At 37.0% G+C, this 21,765-nt stretch overlaps 1 protein-coding gene and 1 long non-coding RNA gene across 5 annotated transcripts in view; both read left to right on the top strand.

The window, feature by feature from the left end:
• Positions 1-21,765, top strand: part of LOC112050929 (ATPase family AAA domain-containing protein 2) — a 48,104-nt gene that overhangs the window by 11,316 nt on the left and 15,023 nt on the right. For all 4 annotated transcript variants that reach the window (XM_052887294.1, XM_052887293.1, XM_052887292.1 and 1 more), the window contains exons 11-23: positions 522-618; positions 1,217-1,310; positions 1,913-2,191; positions 2,902-3,038; positions 3,810-4,021; positions 4,763-4,869; positions 5,684-5,862; positions 6,228-6,399; positions 6,810-7,163; positions 7,737-7,893; positions 8,714-8,880; positions 16,872-17,020; positions 21,563-21,747. In XM_052887294.1, the coding sequence (XP_052743254.1) occupies positions 522-618; positions 1,217-1,310; positions 1,913-2,191; positions 2,902-3,038; positions 3,810-4,021; positions 4,763-4,869; positions 5,684-5,862; positions 6,228-6,399; positions 6,810-7,163; positions 7,737-7,893; positions 8,714-8,880; positions 16,872-17,020; positions 21,563-21,747 (2,289 nt within the window). The remainder of the gene's footprint in view (positions 1-521; positions 619-1,216; positions 1,311-1,912; positions 2,192-2,901; positions 3,039-3,809; positions 4,022-4,762; positions 4,870-5,683; positions 5,863-6,227; positions 6,400-6,809; positions 7,164-7,736; positions 7,894-8,713; positions 8,881-16,871; positions 17,021-21,562; positions 21,748-21,765) is intronic.
• On the top strand, positions 9,403-11,921 carry LOC128199151 (uncharacterized). Its single transcript, XR_008251831.1, has 2 exons — positions 9,403-9,765; positions 11,349-11,921. It is a non-coding gene; the product is annotated as an uncharacterized LOC128199151 (long non-coding RNA).

The raw sequence follows: 21,765 nt of genomic DNA, 5'->3' as shown, positions 1-21,765 counted from the left end.
AAGCTGTTTGTATGCAAAAAAAGCGAAAGATTCTATGATTTAACCATAACGTTCAAATAAGGAATCCAGAGCGTAGCAAGGGATTCAACTGCAAGATGTTTTTAAATAATGCGCTCATGTGAAACACGAATTTTTCATTACACTACTTGAGAAAGTATGATAAAAATCATCATGATTATCAACCCTTATTCGGCTCACTGCTGAGCTCGAGTTTCCTCTCAGAATGAGAGGGGTTAGGCCAATAGTCCACCACGCTGGCCCAATGCGGATTGGCAGACTTCACACACGCAGAGAATTAAGAAAATTCTCTGGTATGCAGGTTTCTTCACCGTTTGAGACACGTGATATTTAATTTCTTAACATGCACAACTGAAAAGTTGGAATCGAAGGCAGAGGTCATATTGACTGGGCTTTCACGGCTCTCCACGGAATATACTGTGATGAAAAATATCAGTTGTAATTTTTGATGATTTAAACAATTAAACTTAAAAAAAAATACAATAATTGAGTATGTTTTTCAGCACAATCTCCATCAAGCAGCAGCAGTAGTAGTAGCACTACTGATTCTGATACAGAAGAAGATCTCAACGTGTCCATGAAAAATAAAACTAAGGGAAGGTGAGGATTTTGCTGACTGCATGTACAATTTCTATTTTCGTTCTTGTTGAGCTATAAGTAAAAGTGTATGTAGGTAAATGGTGAATTAAAAAAAAACAGCTTGATTTTTTTTCTTGCCAGCACTTCTCAATAGATGTTCCATAGCGCGCACTAGCAACTGATTAAATCGACATTTCAATTATTAAACAAAGGCTATAAAACGAAAAAAGTTCAATTCGTAAATAGTATAATCAAAAATAATAAAATTTTAATAATAACATCATAATATTATTATATTCTACCTGCTGATCAGTTTGAAGAGGTGCTAAGCCAGTGTCGTATTAATTTAAGTTTCTGAAAGAACCACATTTCAATATTCATGGGTTGAATTAATACATCATCATTGAGTTCATAAAGCCGATTGTTATAGAAGGGGCTAAAAAGACCCATTATGACTCGGTTTTTATTTAGCGCCTCACCTTACGGCTTGGGCCCTAAAAATACCTCGTGATAATGGTTCTTTTTAGACCCTTCTATAACAAATATGACTACACTTTTGATGTATTCATAACGTATTTTTGGAAAAAGAATTTCATAGATTTATTTGTTTTTTTTTTAGACAAAAATCAAAGTCTATGAATGAAGACAAGAAAGACAGAGCTTTGCGGGACATACAACCAATCGAAGTGGATGGAAGCGTGAGATTTTCATCTGTAAGCACAATATATTTTTAAATGAAACAGTTTTAATTCTCTTAGATTGTAATATAAATGTATTTCCATACAGTGTGTAAATAATACAAGGTGGTGAATCCGGTTCGAAAGGAACCACTTATGATGACGCCAAATTAATTTCGGAAGCGGACTGACTACCAAACTAGACATAAGCAAAATTAACCCACTAGGAAACAAACCGAGGACTTTATTGTTTATACTCTCATTTATTTATTACTTCTTTTTTTTTAATTTTTAACAATGTATAAAATACAAAACATTATTAAAAATTTATAAAAAAATTCACCCTCCCGCTGCTGGACATTTGAGTGCCCAAGCAACTGGTGGTCAGGGCTCCAGAGTGAGGAACCTCCTCACAATATGCTCCGTCTCAAGAATCACTGCCTTCTGTATGCGACCCTTGATCCAACAGTTAAGTGAAAGCTTCATAAGGTGTTGGTCGAAGCTTTTCGCTATAAAACCATTGACTGAAACAACTATCGGGACAATAATAGTTGACTCAACATTCCACATTGTTGTTATTATTACACTTCAAAAGTACCAATATTCTTTAATTCATTACAATCCAAACGTTTTTACAGGTGGGAGGTCTAGAAGACCACATAAAATGTCTCAGAGAGATGGTACTGTTCCCTCTCATGTACCCAGATTTGTTTGATAAGTTCAAAACGCGACCAGCCAAAGGGGTTCTATTCCATGGGCCACCGGGTACAGGGAAGACGTTGTTGGCAAGAGCCCTGGCGAATGAGTGCAGTTTGGTCGGCGGGCGGAAAGTTGCCTTTTTCATGAGGAAAGGCGCCGATTGCCTGAAGAAATGGGTTGGCGAGAGTGAAAGACATTTGAAGTTACTTTTCCAACAGGTATGTAATGAGCTATTGTTAAATCTAATATATCATTTTACAAGAACATAGTACATGCTTTATATTTAAGTCTTTTTGGCACTGGAAAGCACAGTGTTGGTTGACCCCCCACTAGGTGGACCAAGGACATCGAGCGGGTTGCAGAGATGTTGGATGATTTGGAAATCCATGCAAGAGGCCTATGACCAGCTGTGGATGTCCATCGGCTGTTGATGATGATGTCTTTGAAGTGATTTTTGTTGTTATTCTTATTAACTAACTTTTATCTCTATAATATTAATTTAGAGAAATACTGTAAATTAATGTCATAGAGATAATAAAAAAATTACAAGCACTTGTGAAACGTCAAGTTTATGCTTTAATGATGGTAAGTAAAGTCGAAAACTTAAAAGTGAAGATACAAGGGTTCCAAAAGCGCCTTGGTCCGAGAAGAGCCCACAACAAACTCAGCAAAGGTTTATAATAGTTAAAAAACTAAGATTTGATTTTTTGATTTTGTATGCTACATTTTAAATAAAAACTACTCGACCGATATTAAAAATTCTTTCGCCATTAATCATAATCATAATCATAATCATAAATCATAAATCATTTATTGCCAGAATTAGAAAAACATGAGTAAGTTTTTGTAGTACAAAATAACTATTTCATTTTATATTGTTATGCTTTTTAACTATAGTAAATTAATATTAATACAGCGTGTGTTTTAGGCCAACAAAATGAAGCCATCGATTATATTCTTCGACGAGATAGACGCTCTAGCGCCGGTGCGCAGTGTGAGGCAGGAACAGGTGCACACTAGTGTCGTCGGCACGCTATTGGCTGAGATGGACGGTGTGTGCGACAGGTTTGTACGTTCATTTCATATCTATGTAGAAAGAAAAAATGCTAGTCTATACTTTTGATTCCAAAATAAAATTGTAAATAACCAAAAAAAAAAGAATAACAGATCACAAAAATCGTAACTTTTTATTTTTGGTCTCTCTATTGCCATTAATCTTCGAAACTACTTACTTAGTCTGCTAGTCTACACTAATATTAAAAAGAAGAAAACTTTTTATTTTTGTATGTAATGACTAAGCTCAAAAACTACTGGGGCTATTTGGTTTATGATTGTCCTTTAGCACAACCTCATCCAAACTCTTCCACAATTCTCGCACACTCCTTTACAAATTTTGCCCAGTTGCCCCTTCTTGTCTTATAAGTGACAAAAACTATAACAAAAACTTAAAAACAGTTCAGGACTATAGTAAAACATGATAACAAAACCGAAAGTTAATATATTATGTGTTAGAAGTTCCTCGATTATGGTTGGTATCATTCATTACCAGTTGTTTGTTAGGCAGCGTGGACACTGTCACGCTGCTGGTCGCGTTAGTGATTTTGTTGTTAATGTTTTGTGGTGTAATTATTGGTAAATGTTTTATGTTGTAATTATTAAATATAAATTGTTGTGGGCATGGACGAACATTTCCAGTTCATTTCAGTTGAGATCCCTCAACTCTAAACCCTAGGTCACAAGTCCTGGGACCTGCTGGAGGTGTTTCCTCTACCACAAAACAATGGTACAATCACTGTAGATGCTACCCGTCATGTCATATATGGTATATATTTTCAGAGGGGAGGTCATAGTAATAGGAGCAACGAACCGATTAGATGCAGTGGACCCCGCGTTGCGTCGCGCGGGGCGCTTCGACAGAGAGCTGCACTTCCCCCCGCCCCACGCGTCCGCCCGCCGGGACATCCTGGATATTTACACCAGACACTGGCAGCCACGGCTCACTGACGACACCCTGACTCATATAGCCGACATCACTAACGGATATGGAGGTTAGTGTAAGATAAATTATTATCTATATCTATATAATAAGAGCCTTTATTAATCAATGTAAACTTTCAACCCCTATTTCAAAAAAATTCATCCCCTTCTATTTATATTTTCGCATGTGTTATGTAGAATAAATAATCCTTAAATCATTTTAAAAGGCTATAATTCAAAACAAGAACGACTTATATTAAAAAAACTTCAACCCCTTTTTAACCATTTAGGTGTAGAAAAATCTTTAATGACATTATTTGACAAGTACTTTTTGGTACACGTACCCAATTTTTACAAATAACTTAAAAAATAAACAAGATACAAGTTTTTAACCCTTGTTTTAATTTTCGCAACAAGAAGTATCCTAAAACCTTCTTCGTTTTTATTTTATTATGGTCACAAAATCATACCAAGTTACATTTGAATTCATTGTGATGCCCGGTCAACAAAAATACAGACAGAGAGATAACAAAATAAAAAAAAATTGACTTCAGTTATATAATGCCTTCTAACAAAAAATTTCACAATATCTTGAATGCACAGAATTTGATCTGTTACAGTCACATTATTAGTATAGAAGATAAAGCTAAAGTGTTTGTTTGTTTGGTTGAACATGCTAATCTCAGAAATCAGTTTAAATTAAAAAAATATTTTGGTGTTGAATAGTCCATATATCGAGGATGGTTATAAGCTATATAACATCACACTATGATCAATAGCAATATCTATTCAACAGTGATGTTTTGTTACAGGATCGGATTTAAAGGCTTTATGTTCTGAGGCAGTGTTGAAAGCGCTTAGAAGAGTTTATCCACAAGTGTATGAAAGTGAATGTGCGTTGGTTATCGTTCCTAAAAACGTAAGTTTAATCTCAAAATATATCAAAGTATTTAGAATATTGTCCTAATTTCAAGGTTGCCTTAATTATGAAGCAATTTTCGTGAAATTGTGCGCTTTAGCTAAATGGCTATGTAGTAGTCTGTACGCCGTAGAAGTAGGTGCGAGAGGATTACCAGCAAAATCTCTCTATAACTTGCTTAAAGACCTTGGCCTTTCTAGAAGTGAAGAAGGCCCGGTGAAATATGAATCATAAATTAAAATTGCGAATTGCGAGAACCTGTCAACACGCCGAGAAACATGAGTCTAGAGCATTTTCATTTATATTCTTCGCGGTATTTCTGATTGCGCCATGAATTCGCGCGCATATGTATAGCGATCATGCGAATTGGTTCTTAACATTGCGCAGGCATCGCCTAGTTTTCAGGACTGTAGTTTGGTGAGATTTATACAAACTTGTGACACAATCAAGTTTTTATTTTTAATGGGCAACATTAATACTGATGTCCTGTAACAGTGGGTGACCTTGAGACTGCAATCTTGTATACAAGCTTGTGACCCAGACAAGTTTTGACTTTTTAAATGCAGCATTATGACTTATCAGTATTTTGTAGGTGGAAGTGACAGTGGGTGACCTCGAGTCTGCAATCCTGCTAGATTTATACAAGCTTGTGACCAAGTTTTGACTTTTTATATGCAGCATTATTACTTGTCAGTATCTTGCAGGTGGAAGTAACAGTGGGTGACCTTGAGTCTGCAATCTTTCTAGATTTACAAGCTTGTGACCTAGACAAGTTTTTTCAAATGCAGCATTATGACTTGTCAGTATTTTGTAGGTGGAAGTGACAGTGGGTGACCTCGAGTCTGCCATGAGCGGGCTGGTCGCCGCGGGCGCGCGCAGCAGTCCGGCGGCCGCGCGCCGCTTGCCGCATTACAGCGTGCCGCTGCTGCAGAGCCAGCTGCGCTCCATCACCAACATGATAAAGGAGCCTTCGCTGACGCAGCGCCATGGGAGGTGAGATGGTGTTACTAGTAGGTGGAAGGCGACTAGCACATTCCACACCTTTGGTTGGATAATAGTTCTTCATAGATTATTTTGGCTATCCCAAAATAGCCCGGGAGCTTGAGTGGAGAAGGAGAGTGTTATTTTAAAATATGTTTTTAACCCTACGTCCATCAGTTACTAGTCCGGGATTTCGTTCAATGTTATTCTGCCACTTGAGGGTTTATTGGTAAGATACTTGATGGGAATTGTGAGACCTGACAATAATAGTGTTTTGCCCTTTAAAGCTTCTGATGTCAACCCGTTTTTCCCACACGACTTTTTGACGCAAACAGAGTCATGGGCGTCTTTTAGGTAACTGATATGCATTGTTCCAGATACACAGACACGCCCGCGTCCGCCAACGTCCTGCTGATAGTGGGCGAGTGTGCGGAGACGCACCTCGCGCCCGCGCTGTTGGCGCAGCTGGAGCGCTGTGCGGTGCGCGAGCTGAGCGTCGCCGCGCTGCACTCCGCGCTGGCCTTCACTCAGGAGCAGGCGCTGATATCTGTGAGTTAATCCTTATGTCTTAAAAGCTAGCATAGCATCTAGTCTTACAATTTTAAGGTTATGTATTTCAAAAGGGGGAAAACTGAACCGTCTGTCGAACTAAGGTCTGAAAAAATCAAACATTTACGTTTACGCGAAAAAAGATCGGCCGTTTATTCAACAAATAACTCATATTTCCACATTCGCAAGTGTTGACCATTTATAGAAATCTTAAAAAAAAATGGAATCTAAAATTCGGGAAAAGGTCAGCTAAAATTGCCCAATTCGATTCCTGAACTATTCATATCCTAGGTACGAAACCCTTGGTAAGCGAGTCCGACTCGTACTTGTCGTACCTATTTCCGCGTTCTCTGCTCCTTTTGTCTACTAACTCAAAAAGATTATACCTTAAGCATTCTATTTATTTTCAGTTATTCTCGGAGTGCCGTCGCGCGGATCGCGGCTGCATCCTCTTCATCCGCGACATAATGGACGTGTGGCGCAGTCTGAGCGGCGGCGCGGGCGCGGCGCTGCTGCTGCAGCTGTGGCGCACGCGCGCGGCGGGCGACAACACGCTGCTGGTGGCCACTGCGCCCGCGCACGCCAGCCTACCGCCGCAGGTAAACTGCTGCATCCTCTTCATCCGCGACATAATGGACGTGTGGCGCAGTCTGAGCGGCGGCGCGGGCGCGGCGCTGCTGCTGCAGCTGTGGCGCACGCGCGCGGCGGGCGACAACACGCTGCTGGTGGCCACTGCGCCCGCGCACGCCAGCCTACCGCCGCAGGTAAACTGCTGCATCCTCTTCATCCGCGACATGATGGATGTGTGGCGCAGTCTGAGCGGCGGCGCGGGCGCGGCGCTGCTGCTGCAGCTGTGGCGCCTCTCTCGCTCTCTCGTTCAATCTTTCTCACTATAGCTCTCTCCCACCTCTCACTCCATAGCACTGTGCGTGATACGACGTTCGCTCTGTCTCACTTTTTCTCTCAATCTTTCTCACTTGCTTGCTCCCTACTCTCTCACTCCACGGCTAGTTCTTCATGCTACGTTCGCCCTGTCTTACTCTCTCTCAATCGGTCTCGATCGCTCTCTCTATCTGTTTCGACACTTCCGTTGCATACCGGCGTGACGTTACATCTGTAAAAATTTTACCCACATGCGCCTGAAGAAGTTTCACTCGGAATAAAGGCCCAGCCTCCATACGAAATCGGGACATATCCTTTCAGCCAAATCGCTTTAGTAGTAGCGGCGTTAAAGAGTAACAAACATACATCCATACAAACTTTCGCGTTTATAATATTAGTAGGATAGGATTTATGATATTGGAAATTCTTGATTCAGAAGTTTTTGTGTGTTTCAGCTTCAGGAACTGTTTCCGGCGTACAAAGAATGCGTGTACAGGGTGCGCGAACCCACCTCAGCGGAAGTGATCAACTTTTTGAAGCCGATCATAAGCGAAGCACCCTTGGAGGCGCCCATAGTGCAGAGTACTCAACCACCCCCACCATTACCTAGAGGTAAATTTCTGTAAAAATCATCCGGGATAATATGCAGAATGGCTTCTTCTGTTTTTTATGACTTTGATCTGCTCCGCAGTTTTGTTCTTAGTTTTTTTTTTAAAGATAAATTAATTCTACTCCAGGATTTCAAATACAAAATAATAAAATATAATAGGCTAGTTGAATTTTTATTTTGTTGTTCATTATCATTCTACTAAATTGAAAAAATATATATTTTTTTTCAAGTTTTAACATTAATTTTTTAATATTTTTTTGACAATACGAGCTAAAACGTTGTCGGCCAAGATGGTCTATATTTTATCGTTAACACTAAACCTTAACTAAACGGTTTAGTGTTTGTCACGATTTTTGTTTTTTTTTTTAAAAAGAATATTTATATTTTTTATAATATGACCAATACTCCCATTCCCTTCCAACGGGGCGAGGATCGAACCACCACCCCTCGGTGATGACTCCAACCGCTCTTACCGTTGAGCTGTTAAGGCTTTTAAATTGTTAGTTATTAATTAGTTTATTACGACTACACCAAGTAACACTGTGACGTCACAAAATAAATGACAGCGTTTTTGACGTTTGGAATTTTTCTATAATTAATACATTATTTTCAAATTAAGTTGTCTATGAAATCCTTAACTTTATTGATTGATATGGATGTATTTCAGACACTTATGTACGCAATTGATATTGTTTTTATTACATTTGATATGAGCCAAGTACCCTATTATCAATTTTTTTTAGATATAAGTAAACTGATGGGTGGTTAGGGAAGGGGATGACCCTTTAATGAGTCAACTACCCTATTTTTTATTTCTTGTAGCCCCGCCCCCTCCGCCGCCGCGTGAGAGTGAAGTGGAAATAGCGAGGAGGAAGAGGAAGGAGGATTACAAATTGCGCGAGCTGAGGATATTCTTGCGGGATATTTGTAGGAAACTGGCGTCGAATAGACGTTTTTACAAATTCACTAAACCGGTGGACTTAGAAGAGGTAATTAAAGTAAACTATTTAATGAGTAAGAACTAAGAACTTGTTTGACGAGGATTTTAGACCTTAATTTTTATTTGTTAAAACCCCATGGTTTTTTTTTTTTTTTTTTATTCTTTACAAGTTAGCCCTTGACTACAATCTCACCTGCAGGCTGATTATGTATCTCGACGTATCACTTCTAACTGTGTAACGCAAAGCTAAATGGAACACTAGAGTGTTTTTGCAATTCCGATTATGTAAGACAAAAGACAGCCACAATGCCTAGTGATATCGTTCTAGGCGCAAAATTTTATCGACATTATGCGACTAAATAAAATACACCCTTTCCCGGTACTACTTACTACGGGTGCGGCATACTTTTGCACATATACGCATTATACTTGATTTTGCTGTTTGTCTGTGGTGAAGTGAAGTGCCATAGTTTCTTTGTTGGTAAACAAAGCCGTATTAAAATATTAATAAAAAAATTGGTTTCGTTGGATCAAAGTACTTGCTACTGCTAGTTTTTTGTTTTCGATAGAAGTAATTAATTAATCATTTTATCGTATACATTTTTATTAGTGTTAATAGTTAATTTATCAAAGTAAACGGCCACTTTTACATAAAACATTATCTACACGAAAGTTCTTCAAAGTTTTATCGTCTGCCTATGATTAATTTAATGGTCGTTGTGATAATATGTAAAGTATATTTTATAGTGTTTTGTATATTAAAGTTTATCGCTTGCAACTAAAGATGTCCGGGAAACTCAATGATCGCCAATTGGAACTCTAATTGGAGATTGCAGAGTGCCACCCAAACTTGGCGATGGGTTGTTTTGGAGGGCCTTTGGAAAGTCAGGCTACTAAATAAACCTTCCGTGTTCGCGTCTGCCAGTGGCGTTGTGTAAGTTATCACATATCTATATTCTATATTATTATTTTAAAGAGGATGAGAGGAAATTTTTGATATTGTAGGGGGTAATCTCTGGATCTTAGCGATAAGGCCGCCTTTTGTATGCTGATCTCTTCCTAATTTGTTTTTTATTTCACTTGTTTTTGTCTTTGTGGTGTGCAAATAAAGTATATTTATCTATTATCTTTTTATCTACTAAACCGATTTTGAAAATTCTTTCACCAACAGAAAGTCACATAACTTGTGAGTGTAATAGGCTATATTTTATCCCTATAGTCCCAAGGGAGTGGGAACTAAGCAGGTGGAACCGTCAAGCATCAGATAGTAATTATATTCAATTGAAATTCATAATTTTCTATTTTAAGCTTAACATAATACTTGGTTTTGTGACTAGCATATTGCATTAAGAAGCCTATTGAAACCACAACTATACCTGCACCATGTAACCTTTAAGTTCTAAGCATTAAGTACAACACGAATAATCAAAATCAAACTTTGTCTTTTTATGCAGATGTATTAGAATTGTTTGTATTTGTAGGTTTTTGTTTTAGTTACATTAAGGCTAAATATAAAATCCTACCTTGATTAGTAATTTTTTTATGATGATTGAGGCTAGCCACTTAAAATAATTAATTCAAATTTCAATTACAATATATAGTTAAGTTAAATCCTACAAGTATATGTATCTCCTACAAAACTGGATAAAATATAAGGCAAATCAAAAAACAAAAGAGCTCAGTTTAATCCCATAAAAGCCCAGTTGCTGCAGAGCATAGACTAGAGGGTTTGCCAGGGATATAGGTCCATAAGCACAGCAATAGCCCAGTGGATGTAACCTCTGCCTCAGATTCCAGAGGGTGTGGGTTTGTATCCAGTCCGGGGCATGCAGCTCCAACTTTTCAGTTGTGTACATTTTAAGATATTAAATATCACATGTATCAAATGGTGAAGGAAAACATCGTGAGGAAACCTGCATACCAGATAATTCTCTTAATTCTCTGCTTATGTGAAGTCTGCTAATCCGCTTTGGGTCAGAGTGGTGGACTATTGGTCTAATCATGAATGAATGAATAGTATTACCTAATCCAGTGTATGTAATTCTTAATGATAATAATTGCTAATTCAAATAATAATTTGTACTTTATATTTTCTTTTATTATGTACATGTTCAGCTTAATAAATATTGCACATTTTGATTTGTTAAATATCACATATAATGAATATTGTTATCATTTACAATAATGTATTGTTTATGATAACAATATTCATTAACCTGAAACTAAAGGATCACAAACATTCTTCGTCTGAAAAGAAGCTCAACATAAATACAACAAAGTATTATTTTTGTTATCACCATCTCACAGAAATATATTGTAGAACCAAGTAATATACCTGAGGTATAAATATATCAATTAACCCCCCCCCCCCTAGATTTGTCATTTATATAAACTCTTAATCAAGATATAATACATAGGCCATTTCTTATCTCAATATTCCCACAGGAATGAGATCTACTTAAAGAAACCGGGGGCATATGTAGTTCATGTAATAAAAAAATATTTTCTACATTTCAGATCAACATGAAGATGTGGGCTCTAAACTTTGAGTGCCAGGGACTGACTATGGAAGTCTCCATGTCGCTGGTCACCATTGAGGTGCAAAACACCTTGAAAAAATTGGTGATTCTGAATCCTTCATCTCTAGGAACGATTCATGAAGAAAGAATTAAACAAACATTTAATGAACAGATTTTTTATAAGATTATTATCAATAATGACATTGCATATGAGAGAAAATTGTCAAATATAATTTCATTTTAATTTAATATAGTTAATTATGACATCACTGTATATAAAGAATATGATTATTATCATTTGGTTAATTTCAGTATTACATAGTATTAGATAAAAATTTTATTGTAAAATTGCACATCAAAATATGTTTTATTATCTATTATTAGGAGGAAATATTATTTAACTATTATTATTATCCCTAATAGCCCAGTGAATGTGACCTCTGCCTCCAATTCCGGAGGGTGTGGGTTCGAACCCGTTCCGGGGCACGCACCTCCAACTTTTCAGTTGTGTGCATTTTAAGAAACTAAATATCACGTGTCTCAAACAGTGAAGGAAAACATCGTGAGAAAACCTGCATACCAGAGAATTCTCTTAATTCTCTGCATGTGTGATGTCTGCCAATGTAATCCAAATATGCTGGCCCATATTCGGCTCCTGTCAGAATGAGAGGGGTTAGGCATTGGCCTTCCCTTACCTTATCAGCCGATAGACGTCCACTGCTGGACATAGGCCTCTTACATGGACCTCCAAGCACAACGACCTTGAACCGCGAACATCCAACCAACCGACCAACCACGCTTTCCAGTGCGGGGTCTCCCGAGTGCGGGTAGGCACTAACCCCTCTTACTGGGGGAGACTCGAGCTCAGCAGTGAGCCGAATATGTGTTTATAATGATGATGATGATGATTATTTAAGTAATTGTAAAAGAAAAAATTGAATACTACATTAGTTGTTTATCTATACAATTCAATAATTTTAAGAACAAAACATGTACCTACCACATTGTAGGAAATAAATAAATAATGATTTGATTAAAAACAATGTTGTTTAATGTTAAGCAGGTAGGGCCAGGTAGGTCTATATTTGTGTAACATCTATTACTTAAAAATAAAAAATATATTTACTTGTGTTGGTATTTTTTATTCAGACTTGATATATTGTTGTTGACAAATTTTGTTATAATATATATCTTTCATTCTTTAGTTTAATTTAATCAAGAAACGACCCTACTTACAGATATAGGTACCCCCTCTAACAAAAATAGACTGAAGTATAGGTAAATATTTAACAAAAATGTAAATTAAAAATTAATTATAGATTAATTAAAAACATGACTACAATTTGAATTATCAACTTTAATAATTTGCTTCAAAATAAAAACACATACGCGTGGCGCAGTAAGTAGTGCTCCTGCATCCACGGTCATGGGTTCGATTCCCACACCTGGAAAATATTTGTGTGAAGAGCATGGGTTTTTTCCAGTGTGTGTGTATTTATACATTATATAAGTATTTATAGGTAGTATATAAATGTAAATGAATATTATAATATCAACTATCTTAGTACCCACAACACAAGCTACTCTGTATGCCTACTTTGGGGCTAGATAGTGCTTTGTATGGTTTAAGTATAAATAATTATACAGAAGGCTTGGTCACGAAAAAATATATCCAGTCATTTGTCTGCATAGCTTGAGGGTTCTAGCAACTTGTTATCATGGTTTTGAGTGAGGAATCCTTGGACAATACTGCCATCACAAGGATTACTGTTTTCTGTATCCAGCCCTTGATCTAACAGCCAAGTGAAAGCTTCTTTAGGTGTTGGTTGAAACATTGTTAAGCTCTTCACTTCTTCAAAATTATTAGTGATTCTCCTAGAAAAATAAATCATAATGTAGGTATACATGGTACTGCCCAACAAGTTCTTATAAAGTAGGTATATAATATACTGACCTGTGATAAGTCTCCTCCTTCGGCTGCATAGCTTGAGGGTTTAGGAAACCAGAGTTCATGGTTTTGGAGTGAGGAAACATTTTACAATATGCACCCAACTACAAGGCTCCACCGTATTTCTGACACAGCAATGTTGTGCATATCTTCATGGGATCTAGGAGCAGCTCCCAAGATTTTACAATATGCACCCATGGGTCATCATGCAAACATTGGTCACCTGAAAGAATTGAAGTGTGTATTGCAATGTATTATGTATTTTGCCTACATAAAAGTAACAGTTATATATAATTTATAGTATATAATTTATATTTGGATCCTGTAGTTTCATTAACTGACAGTTATACCTAAGCAACAGCTTACCTAACAACCAACAGCGGTCCCTATTGGGCAGGTTTTCCACAAGTGGTCTTATTGCACTGGTTCCATTTGTACAAGTCATAAGATGCACCACCAAATTGAGCATCCACTATGTTATTATTAGATTGGCATCACATATCTGAAATATTAATTGACAATATATAAATAAGTTAATGTTTAAATAAAAGGAGGTACCATGCTTTTATTCAATTCTAATTGTTAGCCTCCTAGTAGCTCTTGGCTTGTAGGCCGAACTATTGTCACATGGGTGCAATCAATGCGCCCTAATACCCGGGCAATCCAAATTTTTTCATAAATCTGTAAGTAGATGTTAATCTAGATTAAGCACCTGGGTATATGTCTATTTACAGTAACATCCTGTGATATGAATAAGCACTCTGTGTATTATTTATTAATCTCAATCAATAATCAATCTCATTTTGCAAATAAGTTTTTATGCAAAATCAACCTATGAAAGATTCAGTGTGGTAGTGAACACAAATTAGTTGAGTCTTAGAAAAAAAAAACTAAAAATATAATGAATAGGTTATGTTAGTTTCATACTGTGCTATAAGTTAGTTTCATACTTACTTATTTATAATGATTTTGTGTTTAATGCAAAGGGAACTTAACACATTTTTTTTAAACAGCTGGGGTATTCAGGAGCGTCAGCGACTTCATGTAGGCATTTGCTAAAAGATGCCTTAGCCATCACAAAGCCATTTGTATGATCCATTGGCATAAAAGTTTAAAGCTGCCAAGACCTGTAAATAATATTCAATGGTTTAATTTAGGTTCTTAGGATGACAGTGACCGATCTTATTATTTGTTTCTTACAATCTAACACAAATACTACTGGACTGATTATAAAAAATCTTTCACCATTGGTAAGCTACAGCACAGAGTAATATAGGCTATATAAAATATAGCCCGTATTACTCTGTGCTACCCCATATTCCCACAGGAACGGGAACTACACCGGTCAAACTATGGTGTGTCTGCTAGTACTGAATAAGCCTACTCGAAATCTTAAACCAACTTATCCTATGATGGAAGCTCACCATATAAAAATACCATATTCGGCTCACTGCTGAGCTCGAGTCTCCTCTCAGAATGAGAGGGGTTAGGCCCATAGTCCACGTCACTTGCTCAACGCAGAGAATGAAGAAAATTCCTTCATTCATTCATATAACTTACTTATCTCTAATTCATTGCGAACAGCAGTTGTTCGAAGACTTTGTATTTCTTCTAAAACCTGCTGGTTTCGCGACACGAAAGTTTTGCAATGAACTCGACAAAGACATCTTTTTCGTTCCGTTTCCGCGTACAATACAAATGCTACATGCATTGTATTGTACATGGCAATGTCGGTAAACACTACAAAAATAACACAATTAATTAAATTCACTTCAACTAACTCTAAAACTGTAATTCTGCTTTATGAAATAAGTATGTAGGTACCTACTATATATTCTCAACTTTCGTCATATTTTACATGAAAAACTTTTCTAATTCTGATTTTATTGACTTACAAACTAATACCTTACTTACAAGGTATAGTACAAAATTAAAAAAAATCCTAAAAGTACTTTTATTTGTAATTATTGAATCACAGGCGTCAAGTAAACTTTATTAAAACACTGCTCGGTATTAGTTTCTATAGCGATTGACTTTGACAACTTCTGTGTCACCCAGTTGTATGATCATTAAGCTTACATAATCGCTTAAACTGACTATCGATACGTAAAAACTGCGTTATAACTTGGATAAATCCCTACAAGTGACCGTGACAGAGAACGATCCAAGATGACGTCATTTCGGTGGGAGATGTGTGTTACATGATCGCAAAAACGAAAAATCGCTGTCATTTGTTGTCGTGACTGTGATTTTAAAGCGTTCACCGAGTTACATAATGACCCTGCTGATGGTAAGTGATGATGCAGTCTAAGATGGAAACGGGCTAACTTGTTAGGAGGAGGATGAAAATCCACACCCCTTTCGGTTTCTACACGGCATCGTACCGGAACGCTAAATCGCTTGGCGGTACGTCTTTGCCGGTAGGGTGGTAACCAGCCACGGCCGAAGCCTCCCACCAGCCAGACCCGGACAAATTAAGAAAATCTCAATCTGCCCAGCCGGGGATCGAACCCAGGACCTCCGTCTTGTAAATCCACCGCGCATACCACTGCGCCACGGAGGCCGTCGTCCGCCGCCGATGGTATTAATATGAAGGTAGAATTGGTTTACTTTTAAATATTTTTTTTGATTTTATTTTTAGCGTTTATTTTAAAAAAAAATTGTGTTAGATAGTTCATGTATCGAGGAAGGTTAGTGTTATGGTTACGCAAAAACCATGATTTACGCACAGATTAAAGAATAATAGGCAGATAGAGATATAACTCGACGGTGTCGTAGCCGTTCTTTGTCAATTTTGCGGCGATTTGGCTGAAATATGATATGAAAATAGATTCAACTCTGGATTAACACATAGGCTACTTTTAATTACGGAAAAATCCATGGATCCCGCGGGATTTGTGAAAAACTGAATTCCACGCGGACGAAGTCGCGGGCGTCTGCTAGTAAATATAGTTTTCTTAATTGGTCCAGGTCTGGCTGGTGGGAGGCTTCGGCTGTGGCTAGTTACCACCCTACCAGCAAAGACGTACCGCCAAGCGATTTAGCGTTCCGGTACGATGCCGTGTAGAAACCGAAAAGGGTGTGGATTTTCATCCCCCTCCTAACAAGTTAGCCCGCTTCCATCTTAGACTGCATCATCGCTTACCATCAGGTGAGATTGTAGTCAAGGGCTAACTTGTAATGAATAAAAATAATCTATATATATAAAAATGAATTGCTGTTCGTTAGTCTCGCTAAAACTCGAGAACGGCTGAACGGATTTATCTTATCTTGGTCTTGAAATGTTTGTGGAGGTATAGGGAAGGTTTTAAAGGTAAGAAAAATTAGTATAATTGCCGGGAAAACCATAAAAACAACCCTTTTCTATTTCCCATACAAACGTTTAAGAGAGAGCGGTAGGGGTAGGGTAGGGGTAGAGGTATAGAAGGGTAGAGTAGGGATAGAGAATAAGTGCACTTATGTCAAAACGAAGCTTGACCGGGTCCGCTAGTAATAAATAAATGTGGAATCCCAAGATGGCTGATCGGATTCTTCAAACCTCTTTAAGAAGTTGAATTCACAGTATTGTTGCAGGTGACAGACTATTTAGACATCGTGAAGCAGCCCATGGACTTGGAGACCATGATGACCAAAGTGGACCTGCACAAGTATAACTGCGCGAAAGAGTTCTTGGACGACGTCGATTTGATTTGCGCGAACGCCCTTGAGTATAATCCTGACAGGTATGTATGATAGGGCAGCCCGGGATGCTAAACTTGCGGTTACTAAAGCGTCATAACTGCATTTGGTAGATTAAATAAATGTTTATTTACTTTTTCCGCTTTTATCGGTGGGAATAAAAAACTACAAAATTTGTATACCCTCATCTTATATTTATTACTGATAAATGATAGATAATATGACGGCCGCGTGGCGCAGTGGGTAGTGACCCTGCTTTCTGCATCCACGGCCGTGGGTTTGATTCCCACAACTGGAAAATATTTGTGTGATGAGCATGGGTGTTTCTAGTGTCTGTGTGTATTTATACATTTTATAAGTATTTATATGTGGTATATAATTGTATATTCATATTATAATATCAACTATCTTAGCACCCATAACACAAGCTACTCTGTATGCTTACTTTGGGGCTAGATAGTGATGTGTATTGTTTAAGTATATTTATTTACTTATAAAAAAAAATATTCACAGTTACACATTGCAAATGAGTTGCTTAATTAAATTGCTGCCAACACATTTTTCATGCATAATCTAGGAAACCATAAACTAGATGAAAGGCAACTTAATAAAGTAAAATTAAGCATAAAATAATCTTTCATTTGACATATCAGACAACTAAATAACTGATGAGGGTATAAAATAGTACATTATGATACTAGTGCGGTAAGTTGAAAATTACAGCCGAGGCGATATTGCAGCTCGAGCCGAAGGCGAGAGCTATAGTAAGGAAGCAGAGGCTGTAATTATCAAAGCGCACGTATGTCATACGACGTTTTATAACACATTTGCGAGGAAACACACTTTCTGAAAATTAATTTGCATCTTTGTTTTCCTCATGATGACATTTTGATACGCTTGTCATTTTTAGCTATAGCGAAGTGCGTTTTTTTTTAGGCAAATGCACCAAAAACAGCCAGTATTACTAATAAAGTAAATTAATAGTTTTGTGTTTCTGTTACCGATAAATGGTTTATATTTATTGTCAAAATTATTTAAATGAAAGAATGTTTTTTTTTATTAAATTTTATCTCACAAGGTTATTTTTATTCATAAAATGTTAAGCAATTTTCTGACATAAAAACTCTTTGCGAAGATTTTGAAAAGTACCGTTCCTTTTTATATGGATGATAAAGGTCTTATATTACATTACGGCACATGTGCGTAATGAGATACATTACAATATTGATAAACGATACTTTACGAGCTAATGTGTTATAAATAACATTACTTAACTGTTTATATCTGGCAACTCCACAGTTGCTGTAGGGAGGCAGTCAACCTTTACGTTTCTAATTCTGTTGGATATATTTTTTCTGCACCTTCGCATTTCTGTATTACGCTGGCGTTGTCTATCTTATAGTGTGACATAAAAGACTAAAAATTAATAAAAATTTAACGAATAAACTCACTGTGTACTCACGACATCGTACTGCAGAGCGATTTATCGTTCCGGTACGATGTCGTGTGGAAACCGAAAGGGGTGTGGATTTTCATCCTCCTCCTAACAAGTCTAGTTTCATTTTAGATTGCATCGTCATTAACCATCAGCGGGCCTATTATGTATCTCAGTGTACCATTCAAACTATGAGTCACTACATCGATTTTCGTCGTATTTTCTTTTTTTGTGATCATCTAATGTAGTTATTTCTACGAAATTGCCTTGACTACGCCATTTTCCATCAAGTGGCAATGATGATTTGTTTTAACGATCGTCTAAAATGAATATTTTTCAACAAAATAACGTGATTATCAGTGTTGCGTTAGAAGAACGTTACTACCTGCTACTACCACTATTAGACTAATGTTACTTTACGTATAATGACGAATTTTGTGTCATTTCGTTGAAAACACAATGTTAGATGATTGCAAAAACGAAAATACGATGACAAACGATGTAGTGACTGATTACTTGTATGGTATACCGAGTTACATAATAACCCTGCAGGTGAGATTGTAGTCAAGGGCTAACTTGTCGAAAAAAAAAACGACAATAAATGACAACAGCGTCCTCATTTATTACTCTTTTGTATCGCACTATATGTGGTTATCTATAAAAATGTTTTGCATGTCTTTTCTATCATTGTGTATATCATATTTCATCGTCATCAAATTAATGTGTCATATTTTTTTCATATTTTCCGAGCATTCCATTTACAAAGGGCTAGAGCGATGTCTAGGTATGGGCTGACATTATAGTAATGTATTGATAGTATTATATATAATTGACATGTAAACAGTAATATATTATGTACTTAACAACATCCTCTAACCTTTTGTGCATATCATATTACTATAGAGATTTGCTTGCTTGTTATTGATTATAGTAGGGGAGTCCGAGATGCTAAATTTACAGTTACTCGAGCGTCATGGGGACCGATTGCATTTGGTAGAATAAATTATAGGAAGAATAAATGGTTATCTTCTTTTTTCGCTTTTAGCGGTGGAAAAAAAACTACAGACTTTAAAAGCAATTTTTATTACTTTGGCTTACTGAAATTGTCTGAAAATTTTAGCGATTAATTAGGAGCTTATTTCCTGCAAATTAAGTAAAAAATCAATCACGCTCGTAACTCGAGATCTAAAATATAAAGATTTTATTTTGTAACTGAAACCCTCCCATTCCATTACGTTACGCACAAATCGTCAAATTTTTGGAATGTGCAGTTTTTAGCTATCAACTCACCTACCCTATCTTAATCTTAATGCTGGTTGAGTATTTCTGAAGTTACTTTTTTTTGGTTGATTAAGGGCAACCCACCAATATTAAGGGCTCATACTTGGTGGGAGGTACTCAATGTTCATCTGCCGCGCTCGAGTAACTGCAAAAATCCCCTCATCGGCTCTCCTACTATTATACATAGTACTTTAGATCACGGACTTTATTAGACTTGACATTGCTTGTTTATTCTTTTCCTCGATATTTTGCCTGATATTAAAAGTGGATAGTGAATAGGTCAAATTATGAACTGCTATTTTTAGATTCTTTGTGTATTAGTGCGGACGCTTTACCAGAGTGTGGGTTATAATCTAAACTAAAGAGGTAAAGTTTGTGAAGTTGTAGGGAGTAATATCTGGAACTACTCAACCGATTTTGAAATCTATTTTACGAATAGAAAGCACGCTATTTGTGAATGTCATAATCTATATTTTATCCCCGTACTAGCTGACGCCGCGCGGTTTCACCCGCGTAATTCCCGTTCCCGTAGGAATACGGGGATAATATATAGCTTATAGCCTTCCTTGATAATTAAACACTGAAAGATTTTTTAAAATCGGACCAATAGTTACTGAGATTAGTGCGTTCAAGCAAACAAACAAATTCTTCAGTTTTATAATATTAGTATAGAATCTTAAGAAACGGTACTATGCAAGTGAAATCGAGATTTATTCATTAAGATCAGTTTGATAAAGATGTCATCCAAAACCATATATGGAGTAATAACATTCTTACATGGTAACAAATCTTACCATTAAATTAAAGGTCCCTACGATGGTTTCGTTAAATTTAGTTACTGATATAATAAAACCCATATTATAATGTTGAGTTGAGATTCTTGCCAGCTTTTCTCAGCAGAACCGGCTGTTTAAACCGGTGGTAGATTCTTTACAAATAGTGAATAGTGAAATAAATGAATTTAATTTTTTTGAAATTTAAAGTATTAATAAGTGAATCGATCGGAACGCAATCTCGACTATAAGGTCTGGACCAAGCCATGTGGCACGTCGATTTCTTTTTCTATGAACGGTAACGCTTCGAAAATTTACAAAATGTATGGGAATGACAGATCTGATCGACAACTTGATCACGTGACCTATCGATAGTGAATGTCATTCGCATACATTTTTTTTAATTTTCGAAGTGTTAGCGTTTGTAGAAAGTGCGGTCATCCATGGATGATTAGGATATAAGTCCGTGATTTAGACACATAATATGTAAATTAATATATAAATTAGTTAAACTAGTGTGTGACGATAATATATAATGTAATTCTGAATTTCATTACAATTAGCACGTTAGTATAATGTATGTCGTTATGACTTATAATAATTGCAGTTGTTTGATTTATGAGAGTAGAACTAACTTACCACTGAGGGCAAGGCCTTGTTAGTGCGTTACGTCGTCGCAACGGATCAACGCATTGTATGCCTGTGTTGACGCACGACGTCGCACCCAAGAGGACCCACAAAGTCAATTCCAACATCATACAATATAGATGTTTTTCACGGAACACTGTTTGTTATCGCACCGGAGCTTCAACAAGGCAGTTAGGCCGGCTGGCAGAACTCCTCCCACTTCGATCCATCGTCAAACGTCTGTTACGAATAAAAACTTTAATGCTGCATACGACTTAATATGAGGAAAACGACGAAGCGTCGACGCTGCAATGACGCAACGTACTAATGGGTAGAAGCCTAAAATAACACTATAGTAATTATATTACATATGAATTCTAATAAAATACATAATGTCTAATTTTTTATACATAATGTCCAATTGTAGGGCATAGGGAAAAGTATTATATATTTTTTTTATTATGCCATAGAACATCGTCAGACAAGCAGATACGTCACGAAGCGTGCGCGCTGCGCGACCACGCGCACGCTCTGATCGACGTGGAGATGGACAGCGACTTTGAGCTCGACTGCCAGGAGATAGCGCGCCGGAGGGTCGAGGAGGGCGCGGCTGACAACGACCTGCCCGACTTCATATACACTGCTTCCAACTTGCGTAAGTTTGATCTTATCA

This window comes from Bicyclus anynana, chromosome 19 (assembly GCF_947172395.1).
Source record: "Bicyclus anynana chromosome 19, ilBicAnyn1.1, whole genome shotgun sequence".
Taxonomy (NCBI): Eukaryota; Metazoa; Arthropoda; class Insecta; order Lepidoptera; family Nymphalidae; genus Bicyclus; species Bicyclus anynana.
The sequence above is the reverse complement of the archived record's forward strand: the minus strand, read 5'-3'. Positions and strand labels throughout refer to the sequence as shown.